At 29.4% G+C, this 13,490-nt stretch overlaps 2 protein-coding genes across 2 annotated transcripts; both read right to left on the reverse strand.

Annotated features, from left to right (window-relative positions):
- On the reverse strand, window positions 886-2,096 carry LOC109326088 (transmembrane protein 230-like). The gene is made up of 2 exons (XM_019558746.1): window positions 1,742-2,096; window positions 886-1,207 (listed from the first exon to the last, which is right to left on the reverse strand). Exons 1-2 carry the CDS (start codon window positions 1,929-1,931, stop codon window positions 1,086-1,088), a joined length of 312 nt encoding a protein of 103 aa, XP_019414291.1. The 5' UTR covers window positions 1,932-2,096; the 3' UTR covers window positions 886-1,085.
- Window positions 6,315-8,131, reverse strand: LOC109326213 (probable WRKY transcription factor 17). Its single transcript, XM_019558911.1, has 3 exons — window positions 7,501-8,131; window positions 7,266-7,391; window positions 6,315-6,670 (listed from the first exon to the last, which is right to left on the reverse strand). The coding sequence occupies exons 1-3, from the start codon at window positions 8,064-8,066 to the stop codon at window positions 6,496-6,498; spliced, it is 867 nt and encodes a 288-aa protein (XP_019414456.1). The 5' UTR covers window positions 8,067-8,131; the 3' UTR covers window positions 6,315-6,495.

A 13,490-nucleotide genomic window follows, 5' to 3' on the forward strand; every position in this document is an offset into this window, starting at 1 on the left:
ACATATACATCTAAACTAAAAGCCTTAACCATCTGTTTGATCATTAGTTCTCCCTATACCAATCTTCGCCTTACCCTAACCCTTAGATAAATTTAAAATACGAAAACAAACACAGACACAGTGAGATATTAGTTTCTTTGAATCTAAGGGCTTTGAGCCTTTGAGGGGATATATGGTTATTAAAACCTCAAACAAGTAATCCAAAAGATCGGAGCATGTTCCAACTAGTTGTTGAGCATGGCAGCCTTGTTTCAAACCGAGCAAAATCAGACATGAATGATGCATGCACCATATGCATTTCGGGTTGGCACACATAGTACCCATTATCTTGGCGTCTACCCTTATTTCGTAGGGAAGAAGATACAATGATATCCAGTTTCAAACTTCTCATTTACGCGAGAAGCAAACTGAAGTCCTGAAATACTTCTGTTATCGACAGACTTAACAAACAACGCGAGGGGAAGGGCAAGATATGATATGAAGTCCCTAAAACTCACCTCCTAACAATGTAGCTATGACAATGCAACAGATATCTAGTTACACATCAACCAACAACAACATCCAAGCCTTAGTTCCACTAAGTGGGGTCGGCTACATAGATCGAACGACACCATAATACTCTATTATAAATCATGTTCATTGACAAAGCACTCTCTAAACTTTTCCTAATTGTTTCGGCTATTTTCTTTATTGGCCTCCCTCTACCTCTGGAAATTGGACTAACCTTCATTTGATAAACTCTCTCTATTGGGGCCTCTAATGGTCTCCTCCACACATGCCCAAATCACCTAAGATGTGATTCTACTATCTTCTCTTCAATGAGCCCTCGAATCCTGCTTCTATAACTCACGCAGCCGTAGCAGGATGGGAAAGGAAAGAGGGTGATTGATGGCAAAAGATTATAGAGTTGGACATTGATTCTATTGAACAAAATATTAATAGTAGTATAAGTAGCACTTTAGCAGTATATTGTTCAGAGCAATTACAATCTAAATACTCGATAATAGACAAGCGAGAAAAAAGACAGAAAGCACAATACAACCAAGTAAGATCTGCACATAAATATAGGAAGATAGTTAAGCTAGCTACACAGGAGGTATATTAGAGAAAGAGAAGCCTTTGTATCCCTTGTAAGCATAATATGCAATCCGAGTGTAATAGAAACCCGGTATGAACAAGATTGTTCCCAGTATTGCAAAGAAGAGCCCTATACATCAAACATCAAAATACAAATTAAAATCAATAACAAAGAAAACAACAAATAAACCCAATAAAAGCTAGTTTATCATACCCAAGTATGGTTGTTATTCAATTTCACAATAACACAGACTTCAAAGGATGCAGTAAAAGTTTTCAACTTTGTCAATTGAACAATTATTTTCCAGCTACAGAGCTACCCAATTAGTACTCTTCACAGAAATTAAAGATCCCCTTTTCATGAAAAAAATCAAATAGAATTTTTCAACTTTCTCACTTGAACAATTAGCACTATCTAATTTTTCAGCTATACCCAATTACCAATTCACCACTCTCTAATCATAAATTTAAGATCTTTTTATCCTAAATAAAAAAATTAGCCCTCTTAGAAATTTTCAACTTCCTCAATTGGACAAAACCATAAAATTCCCAAATTTTGCAGCAACCCAACTACCCTATAATCATAAATTTAAGATCTTTTTATCTCAAACAAAAAAATTGACCGATTTTGAGAAAACCCAAATGAAATTAAACAAGTTGTTACCGTGAGCAGCGTCACCACCAACATGATTATACGCCATGAGAGAACCGATGATGATGCCGAGTGTTCCAAAGACAAGAAGAGAAACAGCAAGAGCGATCTCCTTAATGGGTGGTTTATTGTTGACAGTGTACGAGGTTTCCATCATCATATCCTCGTCTGAAATCGAAAACGCATGATCTACGTATGCCATTGTTATTGTTATTGTTGTTGTTGCTATGATTATTAATCTGTGTTTTGGATGATAGAGAAGAAGAAGAAGAAGAGGGTGTGGTTGTTGAATTCAGCTTTTGCTTCTTCTTCAAGTTCGGTTGTTGTAATCGATAGACTTAGCAATTAATAAAGAAACCTAGATCAACACTTCGAATATTCTTATACATCTACGATATTATTTATACGAGATTTGGATAGAGATTAATTTCAGATACGTGATCGTATAAAGTACTTCGATAGCTTCATATATACATGGCCAAAAAATTATATATTCTTTTCCGAGTTTAATTCTCATACATTAATAAATATATGTAGATAATTTCGATTTATTTCAATTAAACTCCATTAGTTATTATGTTGTTGATTATAATAATTTTATTTATATAATAAATTATTATATTTAAATAATTGAATTTGACCAATATTATATTAATCTTTTCATAACTTTTTTGTTACATTAATATATTATCTAAGTAATATATGTGAATGATAGATGATATATTAAATGGTATAAAAAAGTTTATAGTAAATATGTAAATATTAAACTTGTAATAAATATATCATTTGACTTTTTTCATTATTCTCCTATGAAACCAAATTAATTTTTTTCTATTCACAGTGATACATGTCACTTTAAACCAGCTAGATTTGAAGAATGATTTATTATTTTACAGTTTTATAATAGTGTTTGAGTTGATGGAAAGGTAATAACCAATTTAGTATCACATATCCTATTATCAAAGAGAGTTGGGGAAAGTATAAATTGAGGTGTTTAAAATGTGAACAAGGAGAACACAATCCTTAAGATAAAGTTTGCCTCATCATTTGTTATAAAGTTATGGCAAAATTGTGTTTAGGAATTCCTCAAGCTAGGATAACTAGTCTCCCTAGGAGTCTTGAAACTTATGTGGAAAATGATGTGAAGATTTTGGAGTCATATTTAGTCAACGTTAATAAAGGTTATAAGATCAATAAAGCGTTGGCCTAGTGGTATAATAAGATCCTACTAGATTCTTAAGATTGAGGGTTCGATTCCTATCAACGATTCTTGTTGGGAGAAGCAAACACGAAAAAAATTAGTAGATTAGTTTCTTACCCAAAAAAATGAGATAATAATTAATTTTTTACCCAAAACTCAAAAAGGCGAAAGGGTACACTTGTTAATATCCAAAAAAAAATGTTCTAAGTGGAGAAGATATGCTTAGTAGTTCTTGATCACTATTAGCAGTTGTTGGTTGCAAAATATTGATAATTATTCCAAACAAAGATATTGCATTGCATATGGATCCTACTTGTTTTGTTCACATACAAAGTTGTTTAAATGAAGATGATAGGGTATAAATTGTTCCAAAAGAAGGCATTTCCAGAGAATGATGATCCATGTATATAGATTTTCATGGTCCCAATATTATTCACAAATCATGATGCACTTGTTTACCATTTTGATTAACTTGTTAGTTGTTAGTCTCATAATAAGTATGACTCCATATGTCATAAGTTATGAATGTTTAGAAAAATACTTAAAAATTAACTTTTAATTTAACTATATTTTTTAAACTAATTACAAGGTTATGGCACATGGAATGACACTCATCCTAAAACAGAAGATATTAATACATGGTTTACATACTTGTTTAACTTCAGGTAAGGTTTCCCTCACCTTAAGTCCCATGTTTGTGATTTAACAAATCTTTGAAGTGTGGATGGTAGATAAAGGAGCAATGCCTAGTCTTATCAAACTAGAGATTTCAAATTGCACCAAACTTAAGATGGTTCCAGATGAATCATAATCCTCTCTGATACTCGAGAGTGCAATATTAAACGATGCAACATGCCATACATAAATTCTTAATAGTCCACATTTTAAACTATTTTTAAATAAATAATTTTAAACAATATCAAACTCCCCATTTACCTTCTATCTCAATAATGTGCAAGCTGTGGTATTTCATTATTGTGATTGTTAAGTTGGAATGGCATTTTATATTACATTCCTATATTTTTTTTGTACTATTAGAGGTATTTTTTGACATTTTGAATAAAGAATTAATCTCTTTCGGAGTGCATGACTATCCTAACAGAACCTTACACTACTAGACAATGTATTGTTGATATTGCATCTCAACCCTTCCAAGTGAGTTTTGTATGGTTCATATATTTAAGTTAAAAATTGAATTATTAAATATTTTTTACCAATCATAATAGATAACACATAGAATAATATATTTTATGGTATAGAAGATGTGTTCATATTATATAATAATTGTGGTAAACCTTCTTTCTGTATAGAATGCACAGTGGATGCTCTTCTTTTTACATTTTCTTTTTTGGGTATCTATATATGTACTTAACTAGTATTCTGGTGGATGGGAAAGAGGATCCTTCTTTCCAGAAAAAATAATGTCCTCATGTGCTATGGTAGTATAATTCTCATTTTTTGTGATGGTGGGACTCAAACTCACAACCTCTTACATTTCATTCTTTACGATCTCCTTTTTCATTATCAAATCATCTTATGATTCTTAATTTTTCTTTTTTTTTAAATAAATAATAACTTCACATTAAGTTGGGACACCGTGAAAAATGAAAAAGTTGATTCTAAATTAATCAGTTCATCCATATACTATTTGTTATATCACTTGTCTGGTCTCATAATTTTCCTCTTAATTATTGAAAGAACCACATTAGATAGAAATGAAAACTATATGAAAAAGGTAAATAATTTGATATAGTTAGAGTATTATACATGATTGGATAGTACCTATCTAATAAATGGGGTGTGGGTAGGGTCATTTTTAGTCCTCCAACTTTTTAAATTGTGTACTATAAATTCCTTTTCTTCATGTTATTAAGTTATAAAATTTGCTTCTATGACTAAAACACTGATACATTTTTTAAAAAGCCAGAAAAATATATATGGGAAGTATTTGAGTTGTATATATTAACCATATATGAGTTATATATACTATCAGTATATCATCCATAATTTATGTCTTATTATTATTAATTTTTAAAAAAAATAATACAAATGAATTTTGGATAATATATTAATTGTATATAAATTTCTATATAGACATTTGTTTAATTAAAAAAGAAATAGGTCAAGATTTTAAATTACAATTGATTATTTCTTAAAATCACACTATACAAATATTTTTTTGAAAGTGGTACAGTAATAATTAATTTAAAACTAGTGATATCATCTATACTATCTATAAAGTAAAATATGGTGTAACTACCACTATAATGTAATTTTATTTTCCTATTTTGCCTTTAAAACTTTTAATTTCTACAAAAATTATATAATTATATGTAATCACCACCAACATATTAATCGACTCTCTCACATTAAGTTAAACGTTACAATATAACAAAAAATTATAATATAAAATACACCCAACATAAAAATACAACATAAAATATACTCAATACAAAAAATATAAAGTGAATTAGGAAATAAGAAGTTAAAAATGAAAAATAATAAACAACGTTATAGTTAAAAAACGAAATACACTAAGTTTCCAAAATATCAAAACCTTTATAATAACATCCAAATATTAGAACATTAAGTTATCAAAACATAAATATAAGAGTAACTTAGTAGAAATTATGAAGAGAGCACGTTATCTAAAGTATACATTGAAAAATATTCATCTCTTACTTCGCCTTAGAGCTTGTACAGAAAAAGTTGCATCATGCATGTGATAAGAAATCCATTCTCTTGGGATGTGCATTTGAAGATTAGTTCATATTATTGTTTAAGGATAATGAATATGTTTTTCACAATAAAAAAAGATTCATATTAAAATCCTAAATATTAATGTCTTGCACAAATTTCTATTGCTATTTATGATTTCTATCCCTAGTTTTTATTTTCCCTTTTCAAAATGCAAACATCAATGCTTTTTCATTAGCTTAATAGATAGTTAAACTAACAAGATGTTAGTTGGTCTAATGTAAAATAATGTTGAATATCAAAAAATTAATTATTCGATTCTTAGGAATAACGTTTGTTAGAAATAGCAGTCATGTATCCAAAAAAATTAGTGCTATGATAAAAAAAACACCCTTATTAGTAAGTACAAAACAAACAATGATTAGCAAAAATCCAATTTAATATTCCTTAATTTCTTCAACCTCACCTCCATCAGTTTCCTACATCCTAATATGAAATGAAAACAACATAGCAAACATGTTTTCACCCTCATTTTCTGATTTCATTGAAAATGAAAATAGAAAATGGTCAGAGCAAACACATTCTAATCTTTGAAGTCGTGTTCTCCATTAACCAATTCAAATCAAATAAATAATTTTCAAAAAGCTGAAAAATAATTTCTTATCATGCCAACAAGAGAAAACAAAATTATATTTCATTTTTTTCTTTAGTGGTCAAATTTACATAAAAGTCCTCATTAAATCTTAGACGACTCTATCAAAAGCTACTTCAAAGAGTTGACTTCTTTTCCCTTCCATACTTTGCCTTTGACGCGTCTCTTACACGCGCAGCCGCTGACTGTGTTTTCCGATTTGCAACACCGCTTAACTTAACTTGACTTGAGGCTGAAATTGACACCGGCAGCGGTGGTTCCCGGCGGACACGGTTGCGCGTGCAAGTGCTCTCCCTCATAAGTCACAATCAGCATGTTGGGATCGTTTTGTGCTCGCTCCACGTGCTTCCTTGCTGGACACCCTCTTACGGTGCTGCATTTGTAGTATCCACTGCAAATAACAAAATCAAATATATTATTTTAATATTATACTATGATCTAAACATTTATTTTTTCATATAAGATCACACATTAGATATTCACATCCTCAAGAAATTGAAAATTAGTAAAAAATAAACCGAAATTATTTCGATCACTTGTTGTTTTAGAAAACCAACTTATTAAGTATTTTTTTGGTATAACTAAGGGTATTCTTCACCTTTTTTGAACTAATCTTTTTCGGAGTTCGTAGCTGTCATCTCTCAATAAGTATAGTTCCTAGGAAACGAACCATATCTTGAGATTCAGTAGAGTTTTATATCACTACATCAACATCTTGTTGGTTATTCATTTGTATTAGTATTATTTATATTTAAAATTAGGAAAAAATTCTTACACGCATATCATACATCTATTCTCTTACAAAAATTATAAAAGCTAAAGTAATATAGTAGAAAAATGATTTAATTGTTTTCTATATTATGATGTGCTAATAATCTAAAAAACTTTAGATTAACGATGCGTAAATTTTAAATTTTTAAAAAAATGTGTGCACTAAAGGTGAAGAATACCTTAGTAGTACCAAAAAAAGAAGAATAGAATAATACCGTGGATAGGGTGAACCCTTGATCGGTTTTTGACCATACTTCCTCCACGAGTATTCATCCGGCGGTATATCGGCGATCTTTGAACTAATCGCCGGCACATTAATCGTTCGTTTCACACGTGATTTCCTTTAACAACAAAAAAACATTACCCATTACATTTTATTCCAACTAATTTCACAATCAAATCCTTCATTATCAAAAATATTATTACCAAATAATATACTTAATCAAATACCTTCTCTTAGAGCAATGGCAATTACCGGAGATGCTGACGTCATGACACCTTTTCCGGTGAGAAGAAGAGAGAGGTGGCTTACCGGCAGAAACAGCCGGTGCCGGAGGAGAGAGAAAGGGTCCAATTTTACCGTCGGAGACGCTACCATCGCCGGTGATAGTGATAGTAGACATGAAAGAGGAAGTGGTAGTAGAAATACTAAGAGTATCATCTTTATTATTTGTCTTTGCTTTAACAAGATCTGGTTTTGAAAAATCTAAATTCAAACCTAGTTGTTGGGTTTGGATTTGAGTTTCGGGTTCGGGTTTAGGTTCGAGTCGACGAGAAGGTGCACGACGAAAACGTGCGTGACCAGTTCGGTTAAGTAAGTTGATGACTTGTTTAAATTTAGAGACAGTGAAATCTGTGATTTCGGAGCACTCGAGGTTAACGTTGTTGTGGTTGTCTTTAAAAGATGTTTGTGTTTGTGTTTGGGTTTGAGATGAAAGAAGACGAATGAGATGTTCCATGCTTTTTAATCCAGCTGAAGCAGCTTCTTGCAAGGTCCTATGATGTTCCATGTTCATGATATTTGAAGCACCAAACAAAAAACAAGTTTTGCTTATGTTTTTGTGGGGTGGGGAGGGGAAAATCATATAAAAGAGAGGAAACAATTATATAGAGGGCATGGATTTTGCCTGAATTAAAATATCATTATATTTTATTTATGTTATATCATAAGAATTAAACCACTTCTCACCACCCTTTATTATGATTTAATATGAGTAAGAGAAAACATTGTATTCTTTCAGTTTTCTATACTAATTGTGAAAGAGCACAGTAAAAGAAGGAACTATTAAAAACGTGAGGGAGTGACGTGCCTAAAATAAGGAAGGAATTGTTAAAAATGATGTACATTAAAAAAAAGGTCAGATTTCAAATAAGTTAACAGAGATTTAAATGACATATTTTATAAATGATAGAAATTTAAGGCTCGAATGAGATGAAATTAAAGTTGAGGGTCCTATTTGTAAAAAGTATAAAGTTTAAGGAGATTATATACATTTTTCCCTTTATTTTTTACTCACTTCATTCTCTAGTAAAAATAAAAGTTATAAATTTAATATGATCATAATGATAAATAATATTACATAATATATTTTTTGGAATAGAAAATATGAACTCTTAAAAAAGAGTGAAGATCAAAGGCTAAATAGATTTCTAAGGTGGAATGTTTGTTTCATGAGAACGACACTTGTTAAGAGGGATAACTACGAACCCTAAAAGAGATTAGTTCATTACTTAAAATTCTGAGAAATACTCTTGGTATGGAAAAAAGTGAAGATTTAATCTAATTCATAAGTGATGATTAGGATGAGAAGTAAGGGAATCCTTCCTCATTTTTGAATTAAATAATTAAAAAATTGTAAATTTCTCAATTTTCTCATATTTTGGAGGGTCATGACTCATGAGATTTCATTTAGTAGTAGGGTAGGAAGGAAAGTCAAAGATGGTTTCATGAATGGAAGGGGAGAGAAAAACAAGAGTTGGGATAAAAGTCCAAAAGTGGTGGGTCATATACCCTTATTCATTTCAAAGTGGGAAACAAATGAGAAAGACCCATCACTCATCATCACTATTACCAAAACCACGCCAATCTATGAGGTGAACACATTAGTATTTTATTTCATTCTTTTCTCTTTTGGCTTAACATTATGAAATAGTAAATTAATACAATATAATGACCAAAAAAATATAAACTTTGACTGAGTTTCATGAATCAATGAGTAAATGATATATAATCTAAATAAGTTAGATTAGCAATGCTCATAACAGTAAAAAGTAATATATAGTTTTGAATTTATCATTGTATCATCATTATTTATATTAGTCATTATTAATTTAAAAAAATCTAAATAAATATTATATGATATAGTAGTTGTATCTTTACATAGATAATATATAAATATTACACTCTATTGAAAATGATTTTTTCATTTATAGTGTAAATAATTTTTACATTGTATTTTTCCTATTTATCATTTATTAGGAATAATAGATTTGTAAGTAAATATTCTAAGTGATAAATATAGTCTGAAATGTTTGAGTTGTGTAATAGAGGTTGAGTACATTAATATTAGTTGAGTTGGTAGTTGAATATATATTATCATCATTCAACAACAATTAAGTTGTTGAGGTTTATATATTTTAAGGAAAATAGATTAAGTAACTTCTCAATGTATGCATGTTAAACTTTTATTATATAAGTATTGATTTAAATAAATATAGTATATATAGTTATATACATCCAAAATCCCAAATAAAATGTGACATGTTTAGATTTACAACTTGTATCCTTTGAGAGGAAAAGAATTACAACTTGCATATATTTGTTTCTTAATTTATTATTATAAACCTTTCCTCACTAATAGTGTCTCTTCATTCTTTCCGAGATCCATCCAAGCACGTGCACGACACTCAACGTTGTTGCATGAAATATATTATTTTTACTTAAATCCTAAAATCTTTGCTAGATTCTTAAATCGATCAAAATGTTAAGAGTTTAATTTTTAATAATGAAATTTGTTATGAAAAATAATCACACATTTTAAAAACAATTAATTCTTTACTCATTGAAAATGTGAGAAAATATCATTATTTATACAAAAATCATTAACAACATGATCCATGACCTAATAATCTTTTATTCATAAGATATCTTTATAGATTTAGATTTTTTAAAATTATTGAAACATTTTTTATTCGACTATAAAAACATAAGAGTAGTATGACATGTAGTATATATGAATATTTCCTTAGAATATGCATTTTCTAGATTCTCTTAATATGTATATACTAATAGTATAAGAGTTTTTTATATCATCAGTAAATCATTCACTATCGATTTGTTAATTATCATTGACTTTCAAACAAAAGTAACACAAATCAATGATGAATGATATTCTAACAGTGTAAAAAAATTTACACTATCAACGTTCAGATTTTAAACTTTTTTATTTACTCTTTGTTGATCTAGTAATATAAAACTCTACTAGATTTCATAAAAATAAAATGATCAAGAGTTCAATTCTTATAAATGATTCAATTTTCCAAATTGAGTCGTGCTTAATCACTTCTCTAGCAACACTGGTCCACACCATCACTAGAATTTTGTCACTTTCAGTTTACATTCATGCATTTGACACATTTTTATATTATAAAATAAACATTGAAAAGGAATTGGATGCTCATGAAATGCTTCAATTCAATTATATTAAAATGAAATTTGTGATAGGTATATATCTTGACTTTGATAATATGCACTTATTGCACCGAAAGAAAATCTGAAATTGTTGGCAAGTTGGTCAAAGCAATAAATTAAGTTACAATATTTCAATTAGTTCCTGAAATTGCCCTTTCATGTTTGTGAAAAACATTGTTTCTTCACAAATGAAGAGGCTACTTTTTGTTGACTTACTATTTTCTTTAAGAAAAGTTCACTGTAGCACCATGTGTATGGTACTATATTTGAATATATTTTTTAAAATAGATAATTTTAGGTGGATTAAAAAAATAAAAAATATACTTAATTTGGTCACAAATATATAACATTTATTAAAAACTATCATTCATTTACCAAACTAAAATATTTTCTTCTCACTCAAATAGTTTGATTAAATAAATATATCTTGGTACCAAATTAATTTATTTTATATTTAACTGTGATAAGATCCTATAAATAGGATGAAAACAAAAACAGGAAAAAATCTTATAAAAAATGTTGGACTTGAGCCTTTAACCACCGGGAAGTTCTATTGTTACAGGGTATGGAAAGAGTGGAGAGGTGAGACACCACGTCTTAAACCAAAACTTTAAGACATTAGTTCTATGAGTCTATTATACTCATAAACTCTTTTATCCCTCTCCGCATATTCAATGTGAGACTTCACACTTGAATAAATCCAACAATTTCCCCTCAAGTATGGGTACCACACACTTTCCGGCCTGCTCCCCTTAAGTCCACCATCAGCTGAACCATTGGCTATGGTACCAATTGTTAAACCAGACTGAGACTGGGGAGCCTCCAACCATCGAAGAGTTCCATTGTTATCGGTGTGTGAGAAGAGTCGAGAGCCACAAGTGAGACACCACGTCTTGAACCAAAACCTTAAGACATTTGTTCCATAAGCTTATTCTACTTATAATCTCTTTCACTCCTCCGCACATATCTAACGTGAGACTTCACATTTGAATAAACCCAATAAAAAGAAAGGCATTAGAATAATTCAATATTTTATCTCGTTTTGTATGTTATTTAATAAATGTATTTTTAATTATATTGTGAAAATTATACCATATATTTTGTTAAAATAATATTTTAAAATTAATAATAAATGTTATAAAAACTTAATTTAGTAATAAAAAAATTATGAAATAATTAAATAAACCCCTAAAATAATTTTACCAAACCAACAATCTTTGGCTAAGAAATTTATGTTGTATGTAGAAAACTTTGAATTAGTACAATAATAAAAATACCAGAGAAAATTATTTGGCATCGATCTCATCAAAAGTTTGACCATACCATCCTTTTCTTTTTGTCATTTTGTATATATTTGATCATTTGTTGATAGGTATTAGGTATGGGTAGAAAAGAAATCAGCATTATTATTTTAAATCTAGATATTCGATCAATACATAAAAGTAACATTATCTACACAGTATTTAAATACAGTAAATCTTAAACGTTGTAAAAAGCTTACTCCATTGATTCCCATCGTTATATATCATGGTGTTCATGTCTATCTAGTTTCAGAAAATGTAAATTAAACTAGAATCATATTCATACCAAGTAATATACTAAGATTTGATTCGAAAAGTTGAGAAGAACTCATTCTATAGTAGATTATATGCTTTATGCATCACATATTTATGTTTAATATATAAATTTAAAAAAGAGTTGAGAATAAATTAATATATATTAGAGGTGTCGAAATGAGTCCGTCAAAGGATGAGTCCTCTAGAATTTGAAAATTTATAGGAATTGGATAAATACCTATGCATAGTTTTACTATTTCATTCTAGCTTGTTTAATTTCAAGTTATTTGACATTCATGTTTTAATTCTGCCACCTTATGTTATTAATGAATTATTACCAAAATGGTAGTTATAAAGAACAAATGTGAAGTTAAAAATTGACATTGATTACTAAAATTCAAACGAGTGAAATAACACTACGTTAAAAAAGGAGTTCAACTCCTCTCCAGTACTGGAATATGTGGTTGAGAATTTTTTAAAGAGTTTTTATTTATTTTTAATAGAAAATAACATGTAATCATAGTCGTTAAAAAAAAATTTGGCCACATGTCATCATCCTATCCAGCACTGGACTCTCCAGTACTGGAGAGGATCCATTTCCTTAAAAAAGATGAGCAAAATGAAAATATAAAAATTAAGATTTATATATATATATAATGTAAAGGGTGAATTTAGCAAAGGCTTATTCCGGTGGGCTCGGGTAAAAAGTTTAAAAACAATTTAAACTAATTTTTATTTTGCTCCAGCCAATCCGCCACAACCAATTTAGAACTGATTTGAGCTACAGTTTAATATATATAGATTATAACCAAACTTTTTAACATGAATCTTATGTCGATTAGTTCTTGAAACAATCATAATAACCTATTTTGACAAATCTATTCTAGAGCAATATATATTATTCTCTTCATACTCTATTAGGTCAGCTTAGAAGCTTACTTTTTTATATAAAAAATTAATGACTTAACAAGGGAAGGTTAGAAAGGCTTGTTGATTTTGTTGGGTTTGGGCTTCCTTCCTATGTGGAGAAAGACTTGATTGGGTAAAACCTACTTGTCTCACTTAATCTAATAGATAGGGGTAGATGTGGTAAGAGAGTCAAGGCAATTTATGCAAAAAGATGCAATTGAAAAGGGTGAGAGAAGATAAGAAAACTCAACCCGCAGGAACTCTGATTGCGTCTTCGTTCACCG

The sequence above is a fragment of the Lupinus angustifolius genome, chromosome LG14, assembly GCF_001865875.1.
Source record: "Lupinus angustifolius cultivar Tanjil chromosome LG14, LupAngTanjil_v1.0, whole genome shotgun sequence".
Lineage (NCBI taxonomy): Eukaryota > Viridiplantae > Streptophyta > Magnoliopsida > Fabales > Fabaceae > Lupinus > Lupinus angustifolius.

Excerpts from the sequence above, each read along its gene's own strand:
- LOC109326088 (XM_019558746.1), bottom strand. The coding sequence starts at position 1,931 with ATGGCATACGTAGATCATGCGTTTTCGATTTCAGACGAGGATATGATG. Across the intron at positions 1,208-1,741 it reads TGGTGGTGACGCTGCTCACG|GGCTCTTCTTTGCAATACTG; the intron begins GTAACAACTTGT and ends TTTGATGTATAG.
- LOC109326213 (XM_019558911.1), bottom strand. The coding sequence starts at position 8,066 with ATGAACATGGAACATCATAGGACCTTGCAAGAAGCTGCTTCAGCTGGA. Across the intron at positions 7,392-7,500 it reads TGCCATTGCTCTAAGAGAAG|GAAATCACGTGTGAAACGAA; the intron begins GTATTTGATTAA and ends TTGTTGTTAAAG. Across the intron at positions 6,671-7,265 it reads AAGGGTTCACCCTATCCACG|TGGATACTACAAATGCAGCA; the intron begins GTATTATTCTAT and ends TGTTATTTGCAG.